Source organism: Eucyclogobius newberryi, unplaced genomic scaffold (genome assembly GCF_026437365.1).
Source record: "Eucyclogobius newberryi isolate DKJ021-1_F unplaced genomic scaffold, fEucNew1.0.hap1 SCAF_11, whole genome shotgun sequence".
Classification (NCBI taxonomy): domain Eukaryota; kingdom Metazoa; phylum Chordata; class Actinopteri; order Gobiiformes; family Gobiidae; genus Eucyclogobius; species Eucyclogobius newberryi.
This window is the reverse complement of record NW_027315735.1, coordinates 4,275,976-4,293,182: the sequence shown is the minus strand read 5'-3', so window position 1 is coordinate 4,293,182 and position 17,207 is coordinate 4,275,976. Positions and strand designations below refer to the sequence as shown.

The 17,207-nt window shown below is 41.6% G+C and overlaps 1 protein-coding gene across 2 annotated transcripts in view; it reads left to right on the top strand.

Annotated features, from left to right (window-relative positions):
• ankrd50 (ankyrin repeat domain 50) overlaps positions 1–17,207 on the top strand; it is a 73,567-nt gene that overhangs the window by 32,251 nt on the left and 24,109 nt on the right. For both annotated transcript variants that reach the window (XM_072435055.1, XM_072435046.1), the window contains exon 2: positions 5,100–5,332. In XM_072435055.1, coding sequence (XP_072291156.1) covers positions 5,100–5,332 — 233 coding nt within the window. The remainder of the gene's footprint in view (positions 1–5,099; positions 5,333–17,207) is intronic.

Genomic DNA, 17,207 nt, shown 5'->3' with positions numbered 1-17,207 from the left:
ACATATATATATATATACATATACCTCTATATACATATAAATCTATATACATATACATCTATATACATATACATCTATATACAAATACATAAACATATACATAAACATGTACATCTATATACATAAACATGTACATAAACATATACATAAACATACATATACATCTATATACCTCTATATACATATACCTCTATATACATATAAATCTATATACATATACATCTATATACATATACATCTATATACATATACATCTATATACATATACATAAACATATACATAAACATGTACATCTATATACATAAACATGTACATAAACATATACATAAGCATACATATACATCTATATACATATACATATACATCTATATACATATACATCTATATACATATACATCTATATACACATACATAAACATACATATACATATACATCTATATACACATGCATAAACATACACATACATATACATCTATATACACATACATAAACATACATATACATATACATCTATATACACATACATAAACATACATATACATATACATCTATATACACATACATAAACATACATATACATATACATCTATATACACATACATAAACATACATATACATCTATATACACATACATAAACATACATATACATCTATATACACATACATAAACATACATATACATATACATCTCGTTTTAGTCTCTTTTAGCATTTGGTTTCATGGTCAAAGTGAGAGCGATTTCAAAGTTTCGTCTCCATTTAAAAAACACGACTCAGTAGCAGTTTTCAACCTCTACTTATTCCGCCTCCCGAGCGATTAGATTTGCACATCTCATAAAAAGTTAGAAGTGAAAATAGCGTTGCCGTGCTTCTACTTGGGGCTGCGAGCGCGCCTACCTGCTCGCCCGACCGCTCGCCCGACCGCTCATGTACTTAATGAACTCCAATGAAGCCAAATGCGTGAGATGTTTTAAAAGGCTGAAAAGGCTTTGGAGCCACAGGGTTAGTAACAGGCCATTGAGCATCCAAAAAGAAGTCTCATTAAAACCAAATCTGAGTGTTTTATGACAACGCTTACAAGCCGTGTGGGCTCCATTAGCTGGAGCGGTAGTTAAAGACACTGTCCCATCGAGCGGAAGGTGTCCCGCTCCGCCCGTAAAAGAGACGCCGAAGCCCCCGGGGACGTCTCCCAACGCCACTCGGCCCAGTTTTCATACGGATTAATTGAATTGTTCCACAACTTTTAAATGTTTAATGAACCCACCGCCAGATTAAAACGAGATCCCGAAATGCAATATCGCGGCCAGTCGAGCTGAAGTTGGCTGAGAATTAGTGTCGCTTTGTGTTTGCGCCAGGGACAGAGCGGGTCAGGGCGGGTCAGGGCGGGTCAGGGCGTGTCAGGGCGGGTCAGGGCGTGTCAGGGCGGGTCAGGGCGTGTCAGGGCGTGTCAGGGCGTGTCAGGGTTTAGTTTTAATGAAGGCAATGGAAACGAATCTCATGTCAAGATGGTGCACTTTTTAATTACATTGAAATAAATACAGTATTAGAAGCTAAAATGACCACTGACACTCAACATATCTTATAAAATAGTTGCTTTGTAAAAACGGTTGTGATTTGAACTTTATGTAATGTTGTTTAGTCGATTAATCGGTCAGTGGCGTCTTAGTCAAGCACATGTTTATATGAGTCAAACTAAAAAAGGAAATGGTTTGGAATGAGTTATCTGAAGATTTGGGAATGAATGGTAATATGTTATGTGCCTTTTTCACTTTTAACAAATACAGAATTTACTAGTATTTTTCTTGTCAGGTCAATGCAAAATATGTGATCGTAAAATGCAATAGTTTGAAGAGATTTTGGAGGTTTTTTTTGTCAACGAATCGAACCATTAGACAAATCTTAAGTCAACCAAGAATTTCTTTTGGCGATTATAACCCCAGTAATGTGTTTATGGTTTAAATAAATGTAGCTTAAACAGAGTATTTGATTAACTCCTTGTCATTAATGAGCATATCCAGGAGGTGTGACGTTGACAGGCGGTGTAACCAATCAAGAGATAATATGAATTGTCAAATTACCGGTGAATATGAAGTATGAATATGAAAAGACTGGGAAAATTGAAGCCTCGGCAGCGCTCGTCTCTTACTCCCTCATTAAAAACACAATTTGGCCTTTATCTTTTTTTTGCTGCTCAGACTCGGCTTGTATCTACCACATATGCAGCTGTTTCGTGTCATTGTTGGCTCTGTTTTCCAGAATAACATCTCTCAAAAAGTATAGTTTTCATTTAAGTCTGATTAAACACCACTTACAACTAGAATCTAATGTCCTCCATTGTTGTTGTTGTTGTTGTTGTTGTTGTTGTTAAGATAAGATAAGATAAGATATTCCTTTATTGTCCCACATGGGGAAATTTCATTGGTGCAACGCAGGTAGATACAGAGGTAGATACAGAAGAACAGATCACTTATAGGAAGTCTGAAAAACACTTTCAGTAGAAGATCTCCTATAAATAAATAAAAACTCCCATAGACAAATAAATAAATAAATACCATTGCATGTGATCCCGACAGTAATTGCACATGAATATGTGTCACGACAGCACATAGATTGCACATGAATTTCACAGTAATTGCACATGAATTCCAACAGCAATTGCACATATGACAGAATTGCACATCAGTATTAGGTTAGGTCAGTAACAGTTGTTGTTGTTGTTGTTGTTGTTGTTGTTGTTGTTTCCATGCACAGTTTTGGGGAGTGTTGCGATTGCGATTCAATTTGCAATTCATGATTAAAACTAGGCTTGTGTTCAGAGTAGACATTATTCAAACATCTCCAGGAGCATTGACCTTCTGCAGAAAACTGGAATCTGAACTGATGCATTTCAGAACATGTTTGTAGAGGACTAAACTACAGTTACAACAAGCTATAAAGAGACAGGATATGAAATACTGGTTACTGGAGGGACAGTTTTGGGACTGTTTGTTCATAAATATTGGGCTGAGATTAGTTGCAGACTGTTTTTGACTCTGGGCCTCAAAACTCCTGCCGTGGACACAGTAAATAGATACTTTGGAGCGCAGTCTAAGCAGGAGGAAAGAGACATTATAAAATATGGATGATGCAAACAGAACCAACAATCAAGGACTGGACCCAGATTGTAACTGACATTCGACAAATGGAAAAACAACTTAATTTGAGAAGATTTTTGACAGACTTTGATCTGAATGAGACTCAAGACACTGGACAAGACGCTCTGTGTTTCATTGGATGTTTAGGTGTTATTTTCTCTGTTGTGTTCCATGTTCTGTGGTTATACACATATTAAAATAATTAATAATGAATAGACATGGACATTGTGTTCTTTGCAGATTGCTGATTGTTGTAACTCTGTGACACTGGTCATAAGGTCATTTAGTGCTAATGACATTCAAATACATACGCTTCCTCTTATCAATTATTTTCTCTATTTATTTTATTTTGGACAATAAACTGTAAAAAAATTGTCTGCTTTTATCTTCATAGTAAATCTGGGATGGAACCAACAAAATACTATAGACTAAGATACATTGGTACTAGTACTCTGAAGTACTCTGAAGTGTTCCTCCGGCTCGTCCTTTGAGACGGTGTAAAGTTAAACATTGCTTGGCTTGTGATGCGCATCGACAGAACTTAATGTAGCATTTAAAGCGCTTCATTTTCACGCTTGGCTGAGCAATATTGATGCGACTCTCAAAAACAGAATGTGAAACCATAATACAGCTTTATTGTGCAATCTTCCCCAACATAAATATTAATAGCAGTACGAGATCTGTTTGGGACTTTTTACCTTCTCCCAAACCTAAACATGGCACTTGAAACCTTTTTGTCCGACAGAAAAGTCCTTGTGAATTATGAATCTTGTGCAGATGCTTCCTCAGAGCTCATATCCCGGGTTCTGCTAATACATGCAGTTTGGATGGGATCGTATTCAAACGCCTACGCACTCCCCTCAATTGAGACTGATGAACTGACAGCGCCGCGCCTCGGGAAAATCATTCTGGTTTTCAGTGCGGCCGTGGGGTGTTGCGTCACGCTGGGCAAGATTTATCTGACGGCGGCATCAGGAGATAAGCGTGGTTCACACCGAGCAGTCGTGGAGGAAGCACAGTCGGAGCTCTTGTTGCTTTGAGGAGAACTGGCCTGCCGTCTAATCTAATTCGAGATGACAAAAATGGATATCTTGATGTTTTATTTGGGATAATTTGGGTGACAATGTTCATCAATATTGTGGAAATTCATCAGAAATGTGCTAAAACGGGCGTGAAAAATGTACATGCCGTTTCAGCACATTTCTGATGAATGATAATGTCGTGGTTGAATTGTAAATATTGCTAAACATTAATGGACGATTAAATAACCACAGAAGTGCAAAAACATCAAGGGCTGTAGGGTCAGGACATTCTTGGCTGACTAAATTGTTGTCATGGTTTGGCAATATAAAAATATCTCAACAATTTAACCATGTTTCTGACCCAAACTGCACTCACAAGATTATTCATACACTACTTATACACAATTTATACACTACTTATACACTATTTATACACTATTTATACAGAGAAGTATTGGAAACAGTGTATTTACATGCAAACAAATCCTTATAATCTAATTTATCTTACATTTCTATCAGTTATATGAAGGAAGAGAGTGAAAATATTTCTAGTCGACTTTGTTCAGGTTATTTCGGTTTAAATACTTCTGCTAGCGGCATAACATTACATCTAAAGACTAAAGAGAAGGGCTGGGCAAAAATGACTCGCTATGTTCTCCCAATCATATGGACAGTTTTTGATTTAATTTCAGTCAAGAAGAGAATAAAAATTGCATTCACTACTGATTTCATGAACTTAAACAAGACAAACATCGACGATTAGATATGTCTGAGTCTCAATCTTGATTCAAATTTGCGACACTCAAGAGACTAAACCTGGACTAAACCACGACAAAACAAACACAGGACCAAACCAGATCTACATCTAAACCTGCTTCAAACCAGGACCATCACACGAGTCCGGACGCAGCTAACCATCCCGTCTCCTCGTCCTCTTCTCAGATGTGTGCTGGGGCCCCTACTCAGCGTGAAGCCCCCGCAGCAGGCCCTCTTCCTGCTGGTGGACTCCATAGATGAGGGCTGTCAGCTGGGGGACGGCGAGCAGAAGACGGCCCCCGGCTCGCCCAGGACCATCGCCGAACTGCTGGCCGCTCACCACGAGCTCCTGCCCCCGTGGCTCCTCCTCATCTGCTCGGCGCGCAGGCAGAACAAGACCATCACCAAGTTATTCACAGGTACATGTGCTGGTTATGCAGTGTTTCTTTTCATAAAACTGATACGATTGTTGGATAGGCTATGAAATGTTTACCTGAATGTGCATAATGTCACTTTTCTGATGGAGGTCTGCTTCCCGTCTCCATGGGGATGGCATTGCTTCACCTGAATGTTCTGCAGCGCGGCATGAAACATATTCATCTCGCATTTATTCAATAACAGGGGTTTTATTGTTAGAAAAATACTTTGGAAAACTAGTATTCTAGGCTCCACAGATCTGAGCTCTTGTTTATAAAGCATGGACACATAAAAGATGAAAACTTGATATGGAAATGAGCCTTAAATTGCCGAAAAACTTAAGATTTGTACTTTGAGGGTTTCAGGAATGAGGCAAAAGCTGATCTGAGCTGAAGTTAGTAAGTTTGACAAGTAAGACATTTGCGTGTACATTTATTGCAAGAATTCCTCGTAAAGTTTTCTAAATGAGCCCCTGACCCGTCTCCATGGAAAAAAGTTGATATTTAAATATTATCAGTTATAGTGTGGAAATCAATGTCTAGATTGAAGTGATTTTCAACCTTTTTTGAGACACGACTCAGTATTTTACTGGAATATATTCCACGACACCTTTGATATGACCAAATCACATCTTTAAGGAAAGAAATATATGTATAATCCAATCCAACTTTATTTGTATAACACATTGTACCAATACAGTCTCCAAAGTACAAAACAAGCACAAGGAAAATATGTTAAAAAATAAAGATAATAAATGAATACGCACAATAAGGAGAAAATATGGTCAGGTTAAATTGGTGAAGAAAAATAAATCAATCAAAAATAATAATCATAATTTGGCTATGGTGATTGTTTTGCTTTCTTTTTTGGCCCTGGACACTCTTAAAAAATCCTAACTTATTCAATTTAAATCCATTTAAATCTGTATATATGTAAGTTGACCAAGTAGACAACCATTTATTATCTCTGTTTTTATTGAATTGTATTTTCATCCCTCTATAATCTTTTTACTTGCTGTTTATTATTTTACACCTATTGATTTCTGTCATGGAAACTTGTGATCGCCCTTTGAATAGAAATGACAGTCGATTCAAAGTTATCGCAGTGTTTGTGCATCGATCTGTCAAAACTCTGTTCCAAATCAAACATTATGAAGACAAACACCTGATCTAACGGTTAGTTTCCTGCTCTGCCGTGATCTGATACGAGTCGACGCCGCGATACACGGCGCTCTTTGCACTTGTCAGTTCTGCTCTGCACGTTTGTCTGCCCGACCGCGGCTCTTTCCCTCCTAATGTGATCCATTTCACCTGCCCTCCGCTTCTCCCGCTCCTCCCGCTCCCATGATGATGCATATTCCGCTCATTTAATTGAAACGGCTGTAAAACATCACGACATGCCCGTAAGGATTAGGGTCATCGCTCTCGAGCATCTCCAGCCTGCCCAGGACATCCCATAATGCAGCGTTACCTCGCTGTCAGGCCCGGCGCCCGCTGAGCGCTGATGAGCTGGCGCCGCATGAATCCAGAGACTGTGAGGGCGGACCATGCGTGGGCGCTCCCTCTACCTTTCTGTTTTTTGGAAAGCGCTGATGTGGGAGCCGCTCGTGACCTTGGAACGCCTTGTAAACCGTTATGTAATCGTATCCGCAGCAGATGCAGGTTCAAGGCCGGGCCAGCTGGGCTCGTCTCGAAATGAGTTGATGGGATTGTAGAGCGGTGTAGGGTTAGTCAACCTTTTCTTTTTTTGTTTGTTTAAGCATGCTAATGAGCCGTTGTAAGGAGCAGAGATTGTTAATGTAGATAATACTACTCAAAATGTGGATTTATTCATTTTTTATGTGAAATAATACTGAGAAACACAAAATATGGATTATTGCTGTGCTGGAGCTGTGTAAATCAGATGCATCTCTGTGCAACTTCATGATTATTTTGGACAGAGTCAGTTGCTAACTCAGGGACAGAATCATTAGTTAATTAAAAGCAGAACTTTGTGATGAAAATGAGGTCCAACACATTTTATCTCCGGTAAACTGATTGGCTGTTCTTCGGTGGTCCACCCTGCTTCACGTTACTGTAAAAGCTGTTCTAAAGCTGTGTCAGAGCCAGTGAATCCGTGTGAAAACTAACCACGAGCCAAAGTGTAAGAACAAGGAACTACCAACTTCCTCTTTTCTAGTTTGAACATCAGGGACCCCGAGCTTTAAGTTCTCTGGCAAAATATAATGTTCTCAATACAATATTTTATCTGACAGTTTAGACATTAGACAAACATATTGACGAGTCTTGGGTATTTCTAAGCAAAATATGTTTTATATGGAGCTAATTTTTAAAGAATCTGGTCTGACTGGGCAGTTAAAATAGTCTTGTTCTGATTCTATACATCACAAACTGTTTCTATATCAAGGTTTTGCTTAAACGCACTACATAAAAACTCTGCTTAACAAAGTAATTATTCACTGGCCCAACATTAACATATCTGTCTCCTTCAGGCGACAATTCTACTATTTACCTCGCCGTCTCAGAGTTGAAGTGAAATCCTTGGTGCTTTGTGGTTGTGGGAGGGGCCTAAGCGTGGCGAGGACGTGATGTCAGCTGACAGGGGGCTATCGCTGACAGGGGGCTATCGCTGACAGGGGGCTGTCGCTGACAGGGGACTGTCGCTGACAGGGGGCGATCGCTGACAGGGGACTGTCGCTGACAGGGGGCGATCGCTGACAGGGGACTGTCGCTGACAGGGGGCGGTCACTGACAGGGGGCTGTCGCTGACAGGGGGCTAGGATCGCTCACAACGTGCCGTGGGTGGTCATGCATCAGATGCACAAAGCAGCTGTGATGGGAGCGGCCGCTCCGACATCACAGACACTCGCCCACTGCAGCCTCTTCAACATCAAACGTCTGCGTGGAGGATCTGGATTATACTCACAATGCACAGATATCCTCGTGTTTCCCCCAAAATACTGAGCTCACATGTTTACAGTGCGTGGAAAAAGCCTGCACCATTGTCATGGCAACTAACAAAACCAAATAATATATCTCTTTAGTGGTCAAACGTGATCAAAATGGCAGCTTTAAACATGATTAAATGACCTTTAAATGTGCTGTCATAGTAGTACAGATGGAAATGGTTGTGTATCTCACTTTGAGAAGAACCTTATGTAGTACTTTGTATTTTAAGTTTCATGCTTTTTATTTTTAGTAGTATTTTGCTTCATACACACTTGCTCTGAGGGGCAAACATACATTTTCCCGGATTGTGACGTCAAGGATAGAAATCTGAACGTCTCCTGCTCAGTTTGAAGTCATTTATCATCTCCAGACTTGTTTTGATCATATTTGTCGTCAAATTGGTTTCATTACTTCATCTTGCTAGCATTAGCATGCTAGCCACGTTGCTAAAAATGTAGTTTTTGTTCATGGTTCATTTCTTCTGCTGCTTTGTTAACACCAAATCCTGATGAAGGAGCTCAGACAGACGTAATGTAATGTATGTTTTCTATACATCTGCATTATTAAGTGTGTTTGCACTGACATAGAAGACTCTGAGTTTTATGTCAGTTTTTGTTTCATGTGAACTAGTAATTACATAAGAGCAGAAACATTTGCACAGGTTATAGAACCAGCTCAATGTTAAACTCTGAACACTTCATTGTTGCATTAGACTCGTTTCAAAGGCGTCAGACTTTATTTAGGCGTCACAGACGTGTCGGCTTATTCCCCAGGGAATTCTTATCTGTGTTATGCAAATATACATTCCCTTTTTCTTTATTTGTCATAAGCTTTCATGGAGGTAAAAACAAGGGGCCCTGCTCCACTTCAGCCACGTCTGTCAAACTTTAAACCGGCTCTTTTGTCTCATACATTTTCAAGGAATTTAAAGCTTAAAAGAATCTGATAAATGCACTTCATCTTCTTCTTTACAGCCGCTTTCATGACAGCCAGGCTCTCATTGTGACGCTGAAGTAGAATGTGGTTCTGTTTTAAGAAATATAACATACATTTGAGCACATTTGAATTCAAACAATCAGAACTGAAACGAAGTGTCAGAACTGAGACTGCCTTGTTTTGACTTGGCTGGTTGACGACACAATCAAAGGAGGATTGTAAATGTAATTATGGCTTTTCCACTCTGAAGCACTTCTGATTAAGTCCTAAACCAACATATGTTTGGAATAAAAACAGAAGGTTGAATTATATCAGCCTTTTGCGCCTTTGTCTTTTTTCTGGCCGATCAGCTGCAGCTTCTTGTCACAAACACAAACACAAGCTTGACAGGGACCGCGCCTGTCGCTGCCCCACAGCTGTCCAGCCAGTGGCCTTTAGAGATTAGACAGGCTCAGGCAGTTTCTAAATCACTTTTTAAAATGCACCTCTTCTTGTTCGCTTTCAGCACCGTGTGAGTCTCTTTGAGTTGCTCTAGTGTTCAGCAGTGAACAGTAGTGATATGTGTCTTGTCCATATTTTTGCAGGTTTTCCACTTTGTCCAACTTTCCAACAAGTTTTCAAAGTGCTTCATAGATATAGTTGTGGTACTGCAGTTGTTTTTGTGGAGTCTGAGTGATCCAAGCGAGACGGCTACAAAGGAAAGTTAAATTAAGTTTAGCATTTAGAAAGAATCATAAAAAGGTCAAGCATAATCGCATTAATAGTGCAGCCAATTCTTTTCCCTTCAGCGAGTCACATGCCTCTGCTCACAAACAAACAAAACGTACAGGATCTGATTGGCTAATATTCCACACAACTTTTGAGTTTCTTGTCACTCGAGCTGAAACCTAAAACAAATGTCTTCGTTTGGATATTAAATAAACGTATAAACCCTTTGCTTTGAATCGACATTAAACCAATGCATGAAAACACATGACATCATCATTTTGCCACATTGTAAACTGAATTTTAACGGCAAATCAGTTACAAACAACAAAGAAGCTCCTGAAATTGCCATTATGTCTGTTTTGAATCCACTTATTCAGCGTATTGCAACGTACATTCAACCCCTTCAACCTATTCACCGCAATTTTGAAAGGCTCCGTCCGATCCCATTGAGTTTGTGCATCACGACTCCTTCAAGGCCATGATAACCCTCCGCTCTGCTCTTCCGGGCCAGGCTTTTAGCGCCGTCCTGTTTTGTCTACCTTCACTCGGCCGCGTGTTCAGTTCTCCTGCAAGACTTTCACATAGACACAAACACTCGCCCACGTACTGCTCCTTCCATTAGCTTTTTAGCATAAAGCGCCGGTTTGATCGCATCTTATTCACCAGATCGTAAATAGAGCTTCTTGGAATTGAATCAAGGGCAAATGCCACTAAAAATATCCGCCATATTGTTTATAAATGCCAGCGCGAGGCTGAAGCCGAGTGTGTTTTGTCTGGGGCGGGACCATGAGCGGGACGGTGTGGCGTTCTGAGGGTACTTTATTGTGCGCTTGTCAAAACAGTGTCAATAAAGTTAACCGCCCGGGCGTTTTCCAAAAGACTTGGAATTGATGTTTTGTTGTGCGCTTTTAAACCGTACTTAAAAAGACAAGGTGAGGAGATTCTGGAGTTGTCCACGCAAAAGGAAAAATCAATACGTCCATTTGGGTCTGGGCTTTGTTGTGGCTTTTGTCCCGACGGTTTGATTCATCCATAAAAGTCGGCACGTTTTTAGCCCGTCGCAGAAGTCAATACTGAAGTTTATTTGGGAAGGCGTTTTACTGTGGTAATCGAGGATAATATGGGGCGGTTTTGTCTGCGCTACGGCTTTATCAAGTGCTGTATAGATTAAATGTGTTTGTCTTGACTTTTCCTGGTCTTTACCTAAAAAGAGATGAAAAGAAACTAACAAAGAGAGACGTACGACATTGAAAAGATGCATGCAAACGGTAAGAGCGCTCCACTGTAGATGAGATGCAGCTCGTGTAGAAGAAAAGCAAGTCTATATGTACAACGTATAGATAAAGAAAGAGGGCTGAGTGCTTTTTCCAGGGCTCATCTTAAACATTCATGCAGTGACCTGAAGTAAGTCTTAGTCTCTCCATGTTCCACTCTCCACCTGTCGTTGTTGTTGGGTTTGGGTGGAACATGACACTAATTCCACGAGACGAGAACATATTTGACATAATGTTTAGTAACTAATAGAAACAGGCCGATGTATCGTTTGGCCAATGAATCAGGACAATATTTGCACTTTTTAGCGTGTTGTCTCTAGACTGTTAGACTCAAGCAAAGGATGATATTTTTGTCATGTGCTTAAAGATTATGCATTAAGTTTTATTCAAAATCAAGTGTGAAAAACTTGACTTCACTGCTCTCTTATCCAGATTGTAGTGAAACAGGTCTGTGTGAGTTTAAAGGAAATTCAAATGTATTTAATTAAAACAACAAAACAAAAAAATGATCTCTATTATAATTAAGTCAATAGATATTTAATTAAATTATTTCCTTTTTTTAATCAACATTTATAAAAGATACATTACATTTTAAGAATGTATTGGGATTGGATTTTTTTATTACCAGCGTCACAAAATTGCATGATTATTCGCTTTAGCAATGTCTAATTTGTTTTGCATAAATATGTAGCTAATGAGCCACGGCAGTGGCTAATGAGGATCCAAATGTTTAGTCTAGTCCATAGAATCTGTGTCTTACTTAAAAACCCATGGAAAGGCGGTTTCTTCACTGCTGTACTTCCTCCTCTCAGCTGAGTCACGCCCACATACACATGTGGACTCCATCCTGCCGGAGTTTCCCCTCTCCTCCCTCAAAACGCTGTGTTTTTTGTGTTTCTCGGTGTGGAATGTGCTGTGAGAAGTTGTCAACACCTCTGAGACTGAGCAGGAAGACGCTCGCACTCCGACTTCTGCGGCTCAAACTCTGACTCGCGTCCGTTTGGCTGATGCCTCCAAACAAAGAGCGTTCTGTGCACGAGGAGAAGGAGCAGAACTTCTTGGACATAACCTCGCCCTGACTCACATTATGATTAAGTCTCTCGCTCTTTGAAACCACGCTGTACTCGCTGTGCTAATGAACTTGATGTCCCGTGTGGCTCAGACGAGATTTCATTATTTTCTGTGTGTGCAATGTGTGCGACGTGTGCGATGTGTGCAACGTGTGCGAGGTGTGCGACGTGTGCGATGTGTGCAACGTGTGCGGCGTGTGCGATGTGATTCTGTGCAGTCGCGACGCAGGCGGCAACTGGAGTGGAAGCACTTACTAAGCAGAGATTTTGAGGTTGAAAGCCAGTTCGCATCCGTGCCAAATTAACATGGCCCGGGGCAGGGCGGAGGGCGAGGGGCAGGGCGGAGGGCGAGGGGCAGGGCGGAGGGCGAGGGGCAGGGCGGAGGGCGAGGGGCAGGGCGGAGGGCGAGGGGTGAGGGAGGTTGGAGATGGGGGTGGGGCTTCCAAATGTAGCTTACTTTGTGGAATTCTCCCTCATGTACCTCGTGTTTTTAATGAGAATGTTCAACTCCTCTGAATCACGACGTTTGAACCGTCTGTAGTCTTTGTGTCGAGTCGTGACGTTGCTGAGCGAGCAAACATCTTCCAGAATGTTGCATGTGAAATATTCACTGTCACTGGGTTGTTATGAATAAACTTGGGCCGGAGATATTGACAAAAAGTTAAATCTCGTTACTGGTTTGGAGTATCTCGATGACGATCTTTGGACGATATTATGTCAATCCAACAATATTGCTTCAAAACGCATATTTAATTTGATTAGTTGAGGTTTAAGTGTCAATGGACTGTAAAATTACCCACACAATTGATGAAATATCACTTAATACTCGTACTTTGCAGCATGTTTTATCATCGGGAGTGTCTGCAGAGCCGCGGCGCGCGGCCGAAACTGCCATGTTATTTTGTGCCGGCTGCGCGCCGCGGCTCCTGAAACTGCATCGCTATTTGACCGCGTTTTAGCGCCGTTTTAGACCGCGCCGGGTTAAAGTTAGGGTTAGGGTTAAGGTTAGGGTTAAGGTTTGGGTTAAGGTTAGGGTTAAGGTTAAGGTTAAGGTTAGGGTTAAGGTTAGTGTTAAGGTTAGGGTTAAAGTTAGTGTAAGGGTTAGGGTTAGGGTTAAGGTTAGTGTTAAGGTTAGGGTTAAAGTTAGTGTTAGGGTTAGGGTTAAAGTTAGTGTAAGGGTTAGGGTTAAGGTTAGTGTTAAGGTTAGGGTTAAAGTTAGTGTTAAGGTTAAGGTTAGGGTTAGGGTTAAGGTTAGGGTTAGGGTTAAGGTTAGGGTTAGTGTTAAGGTTAGGGTTAAAGTTAGTGTTAAGGTTAGGGTTAGGGTTAAGGTTAGGGTTAAGGTTAGGGTTAGGGTTAAAGTTAGTGTAAGGGTTAGGGTTAAGGTTAGTGTTAAGGTTAGGGTTAAAGTTAGTGTAAGGGTTAGGGTTAAGGTTAGGGTTAGGGTTAAGGTTAGGGTTAAGGTTAGGGTTAGGGTTAGGGTTAAGGTTAGGGTTAGGGTTAAGGTTAGGGTTAAGGTTAGGGTTAAGGTTAGTGTTAAGGTTAGTGTTAAGGTTAGGGTTAGGGTTAAGGTTAGGGTTAAGGTTAGTGTTAAAGTTAGTGTTAGGGTTAAGGTTAGGGTTAGGGTTAAGGTTAGGGTTAGGGTTAGGGTTAAGGTTAGGGTTAGGGTTAAGGTTAGGGTTAAGGTTAGTGTTAAGGTTAGGGTTAAAGTTAGTGTAAGGGTTAGGGTTAAGGTTAGGGTTAGGGTTAAGGTTAAGGTTAGGGTTAGGGTTAGGGTTAAGGTTAGGGTTAGGGTTAAGGTTAGGGTTAGGGTTAGTGTTAAGGTTAGGGTTAAAGTTAGTGTTAAGGTTAGGGTTAAAGTTAGTGTTAGGGTTAAGGTTAGTGTTAGGGTTAAGGTTAGTGTTAGGGTTAAGGTTAGTGTTAAGGTTAGTGTTAAAGTTAGTGTTAGGGTTAGGGTTAAGGTTAGGGTTAGGGTTAAGGTTAGTGTTAAGGTTAGGGTTAAAGTTAGTGTTAGGGTTAGGGTTAGGGTTAAGGTTAGGGTTAGGGTTAGTGTTAAGGTTAGGGTTAGGGTTAAGGTTAGGGTTAGGGTTAGTGTTAAAGTTAGTGTTAGGGTTAGGGTTAAGGTTAGGGTTAGGGTTAAGGTTAGTGTTAAGGTTAGGGTTAAAGTTAGTGTTAGGGTTAGGGTTAGGGTTAAGGTTAGGGTTAGGGTTAGGGTTAAGGTTAGGGTTAGGGTTAAGGTTAGGGTTAGGGTTAGTGTTAAGGTTAGGGTTAAAGTTAGTGTTAAGGTTAGGGTTAAAGTTAGTGTTAGGGTTAAAGTTAGTGTTAGGGTTAAGGTTAGTGTTAGGGTTAAGGTTAGTGTTAAGGTTAGTGTTAAAGTTAGTGTTAGGGTTAGGGTTAAGGTTAGGGTTAGGGTTAAGGTTAGTGTTAAGGTTAGGGTTAAAGTTAGTGTTAGGGTTAGGGTTAGGGTTAAGGTTAGGGTTAGGGTTAGTGTTAAGGTTAGGGTTAAAGTTAGTGTTAAGGTTAGGGTTAAAGTTAGTGTTAGGGTTAAGGTTAGTGTTAGGGTTAAGGTTAGTGTTAAGGTTAGTGTTAAAGTTAGTGTTAGGGTTAGGGTTAAGGTTAGGGTTAGGGTTAAGGTTAGTGTTAAGGTTAGGGTTAAAGTTAGTGTTAGGGTTAGGGTTAGGGTTAGCCATGAGGCTATAAGGAAATGCCGCGGTCCCTGAAACTGTGCGGCTATTCGACCGCGCCGCGGCTCTCCAGCCACGGCCTTTATTATAAACATTATGCACGACATTCTTGTGTTTTATATCTTCTAAACAATATTCGCAGTATTATGATTTTTTGGGGATAAATTGCCTTCATTTATATGTTGCCAGAGGATTTTTCCCCCCATTTTCTCCTCCTGTTTTCCCAAAATTACTTTTATTTCAGTTCTGTCAAACATGACGAAACATGTTTATTCATTTTAACTGGTGAAGTACGGCAGATACTTGGTAGTACAACATTCATCTTCTTCCTCTTACCCGAGGCTGGGTCGCGAGGGCAGCAGTCTAAGCAGGGATTGGCAGATTTCCCTCACCCCAGACACTTCCTCCAGTGACTGGGCAGTACAACCAGCAACCTAAATGTACCTGTATTTTATTCAACACTGTTTGATTTCCTTTACCACATGTGGAGTTTGCATACTCCTGTTCTTTTCTCTCCTTTAAACAAACCCTTCAGTTTAAAAGCTGCCGATGCTAATGTTCCACTTCCTCTTCCTGTTTGCCATCAATAAAAAGCATTGAGACCGTTTGCGTTTGACACTTTCAATCTCAACCACAGTTTCTGCAATGGAATCATACGTGCAACAGAAGATATCATTTCACTTTCATAATAACGCGTCTGTCAGACAGAATCCAGCCGGAGCAACGGATCAGACGGTTTGTAACAGTCGTTTTAATAACACAGGTGAAAAAAGCCTTGAGAGATTCTAGTTCCCATAAACATTCACATACCTCAAACCGTGTTACGGCATAATATGGAGAAGGCACTCACCGTTTTGCATTCTTTGGCAGGTTTATCTCAGATCTTGTACTTTCGAGGGGCGGGGCACTTGGCAGGCACCGGGACGGGGGTTCGGGTGGAATCAGAGCAAACAAAACAAAAAAGGCAGCCACACAAAAGCGGCCATAAAAAGCCCTGTATAATGTGAATCAGTGGTGTAATTAAGATGGTGGTATTCCTGGCTCACTGTGAGGAATGCTCCAGCCCGGACCACTTTGGAGTCCTCTGAGGTGGAGAAGGGTTAGTCAGTTCCTCTGCTCAGATGACACATGCGACCTAGAGGATTAAGAGGTCTGCACACGTGCGGCTGTACATTCCATTGTTATAATAAAAGCGGGATTTGGAGGAAGTGGTTCATCTCTGAGGTCCTCGTGGAAGAGCGCTGACTCATCCAAATCTGTGATGAATTCAACTGAGGTTCGAAGTGGAGAGCGTCCAGGGGAATATCTGTGATCACAGTAGTTACATGTCAACACGGACCAACGGATGGAAAAAGTCCTTCCAAAAAAGGATCAACAATGAAGTATGATTTTTTTTGTGGTACTTTGGGGCTTGTGTGAACAGATTGTATTTGTTACGTCCCAAACAACCACCACACTATTTATAAAACTTGAAAACCAACTTTCCATTTGCATCAGATTCTAAATAGTGGTGTTCAAATTATGGCCCGGAGTCCAAAATTGGCCATCTTACCCATCCATCCATCCATCCATCTTCTGCCGCTTTATCCGGGGCCGGGTCGCGGGGGCAGCAGTCTGAGCAGGGACTCCCAGACTTCCTTCTCCCCAGACACTTCCTCTAACTCCTCCGGGGGGATCCCGAGGCGTTCCCAGGCCAGCCGAGAGACATAGTCTCTCCAGCGTGTCCTGGGTCTTCCCCGGGGCCTCTTCCCGGTGGGACATGCCTGAAACACCTCCCGAGGGAGGCGCCCAGGAGGCATCCGAAACAGATGCCCGAGCCACCTCAGCTGGCTCCTCTCGACGTGGAGGAGCAGCGGCTCTACTCCGAGCTCCCCCCGTGTGGCCGAGCTCCTCACCTTATCTCTAAGGGAGCGCCCAGCCACACGGCGGAGGAAACTCATTTCGACCGCTTGTATCCGCGATCTTGTTCTTTCGGTCATTACCCAAAGCTCATGACCATAGGTGAGGGAGGAACGTAGACCGACCGGTAAATAGAGAGCTTTGCCTTTCGGCTCAGCTCCCTCTTTACCACAACGGTCCGATGCAGCGACTGCATCACTGCAGCCGCTGCACCGATCCGCCTGTCGATCTCACGCTCCATCCTTCCCTCACTCGTGAACAAGACCCCGAGATACTTGAACTCCTCCACTTGGGGCAAGGACACCCCACCCACCTGGAGAGGGCAAGCCACCTTTTTCCGGTCGAGAACCATGGCCTCGGA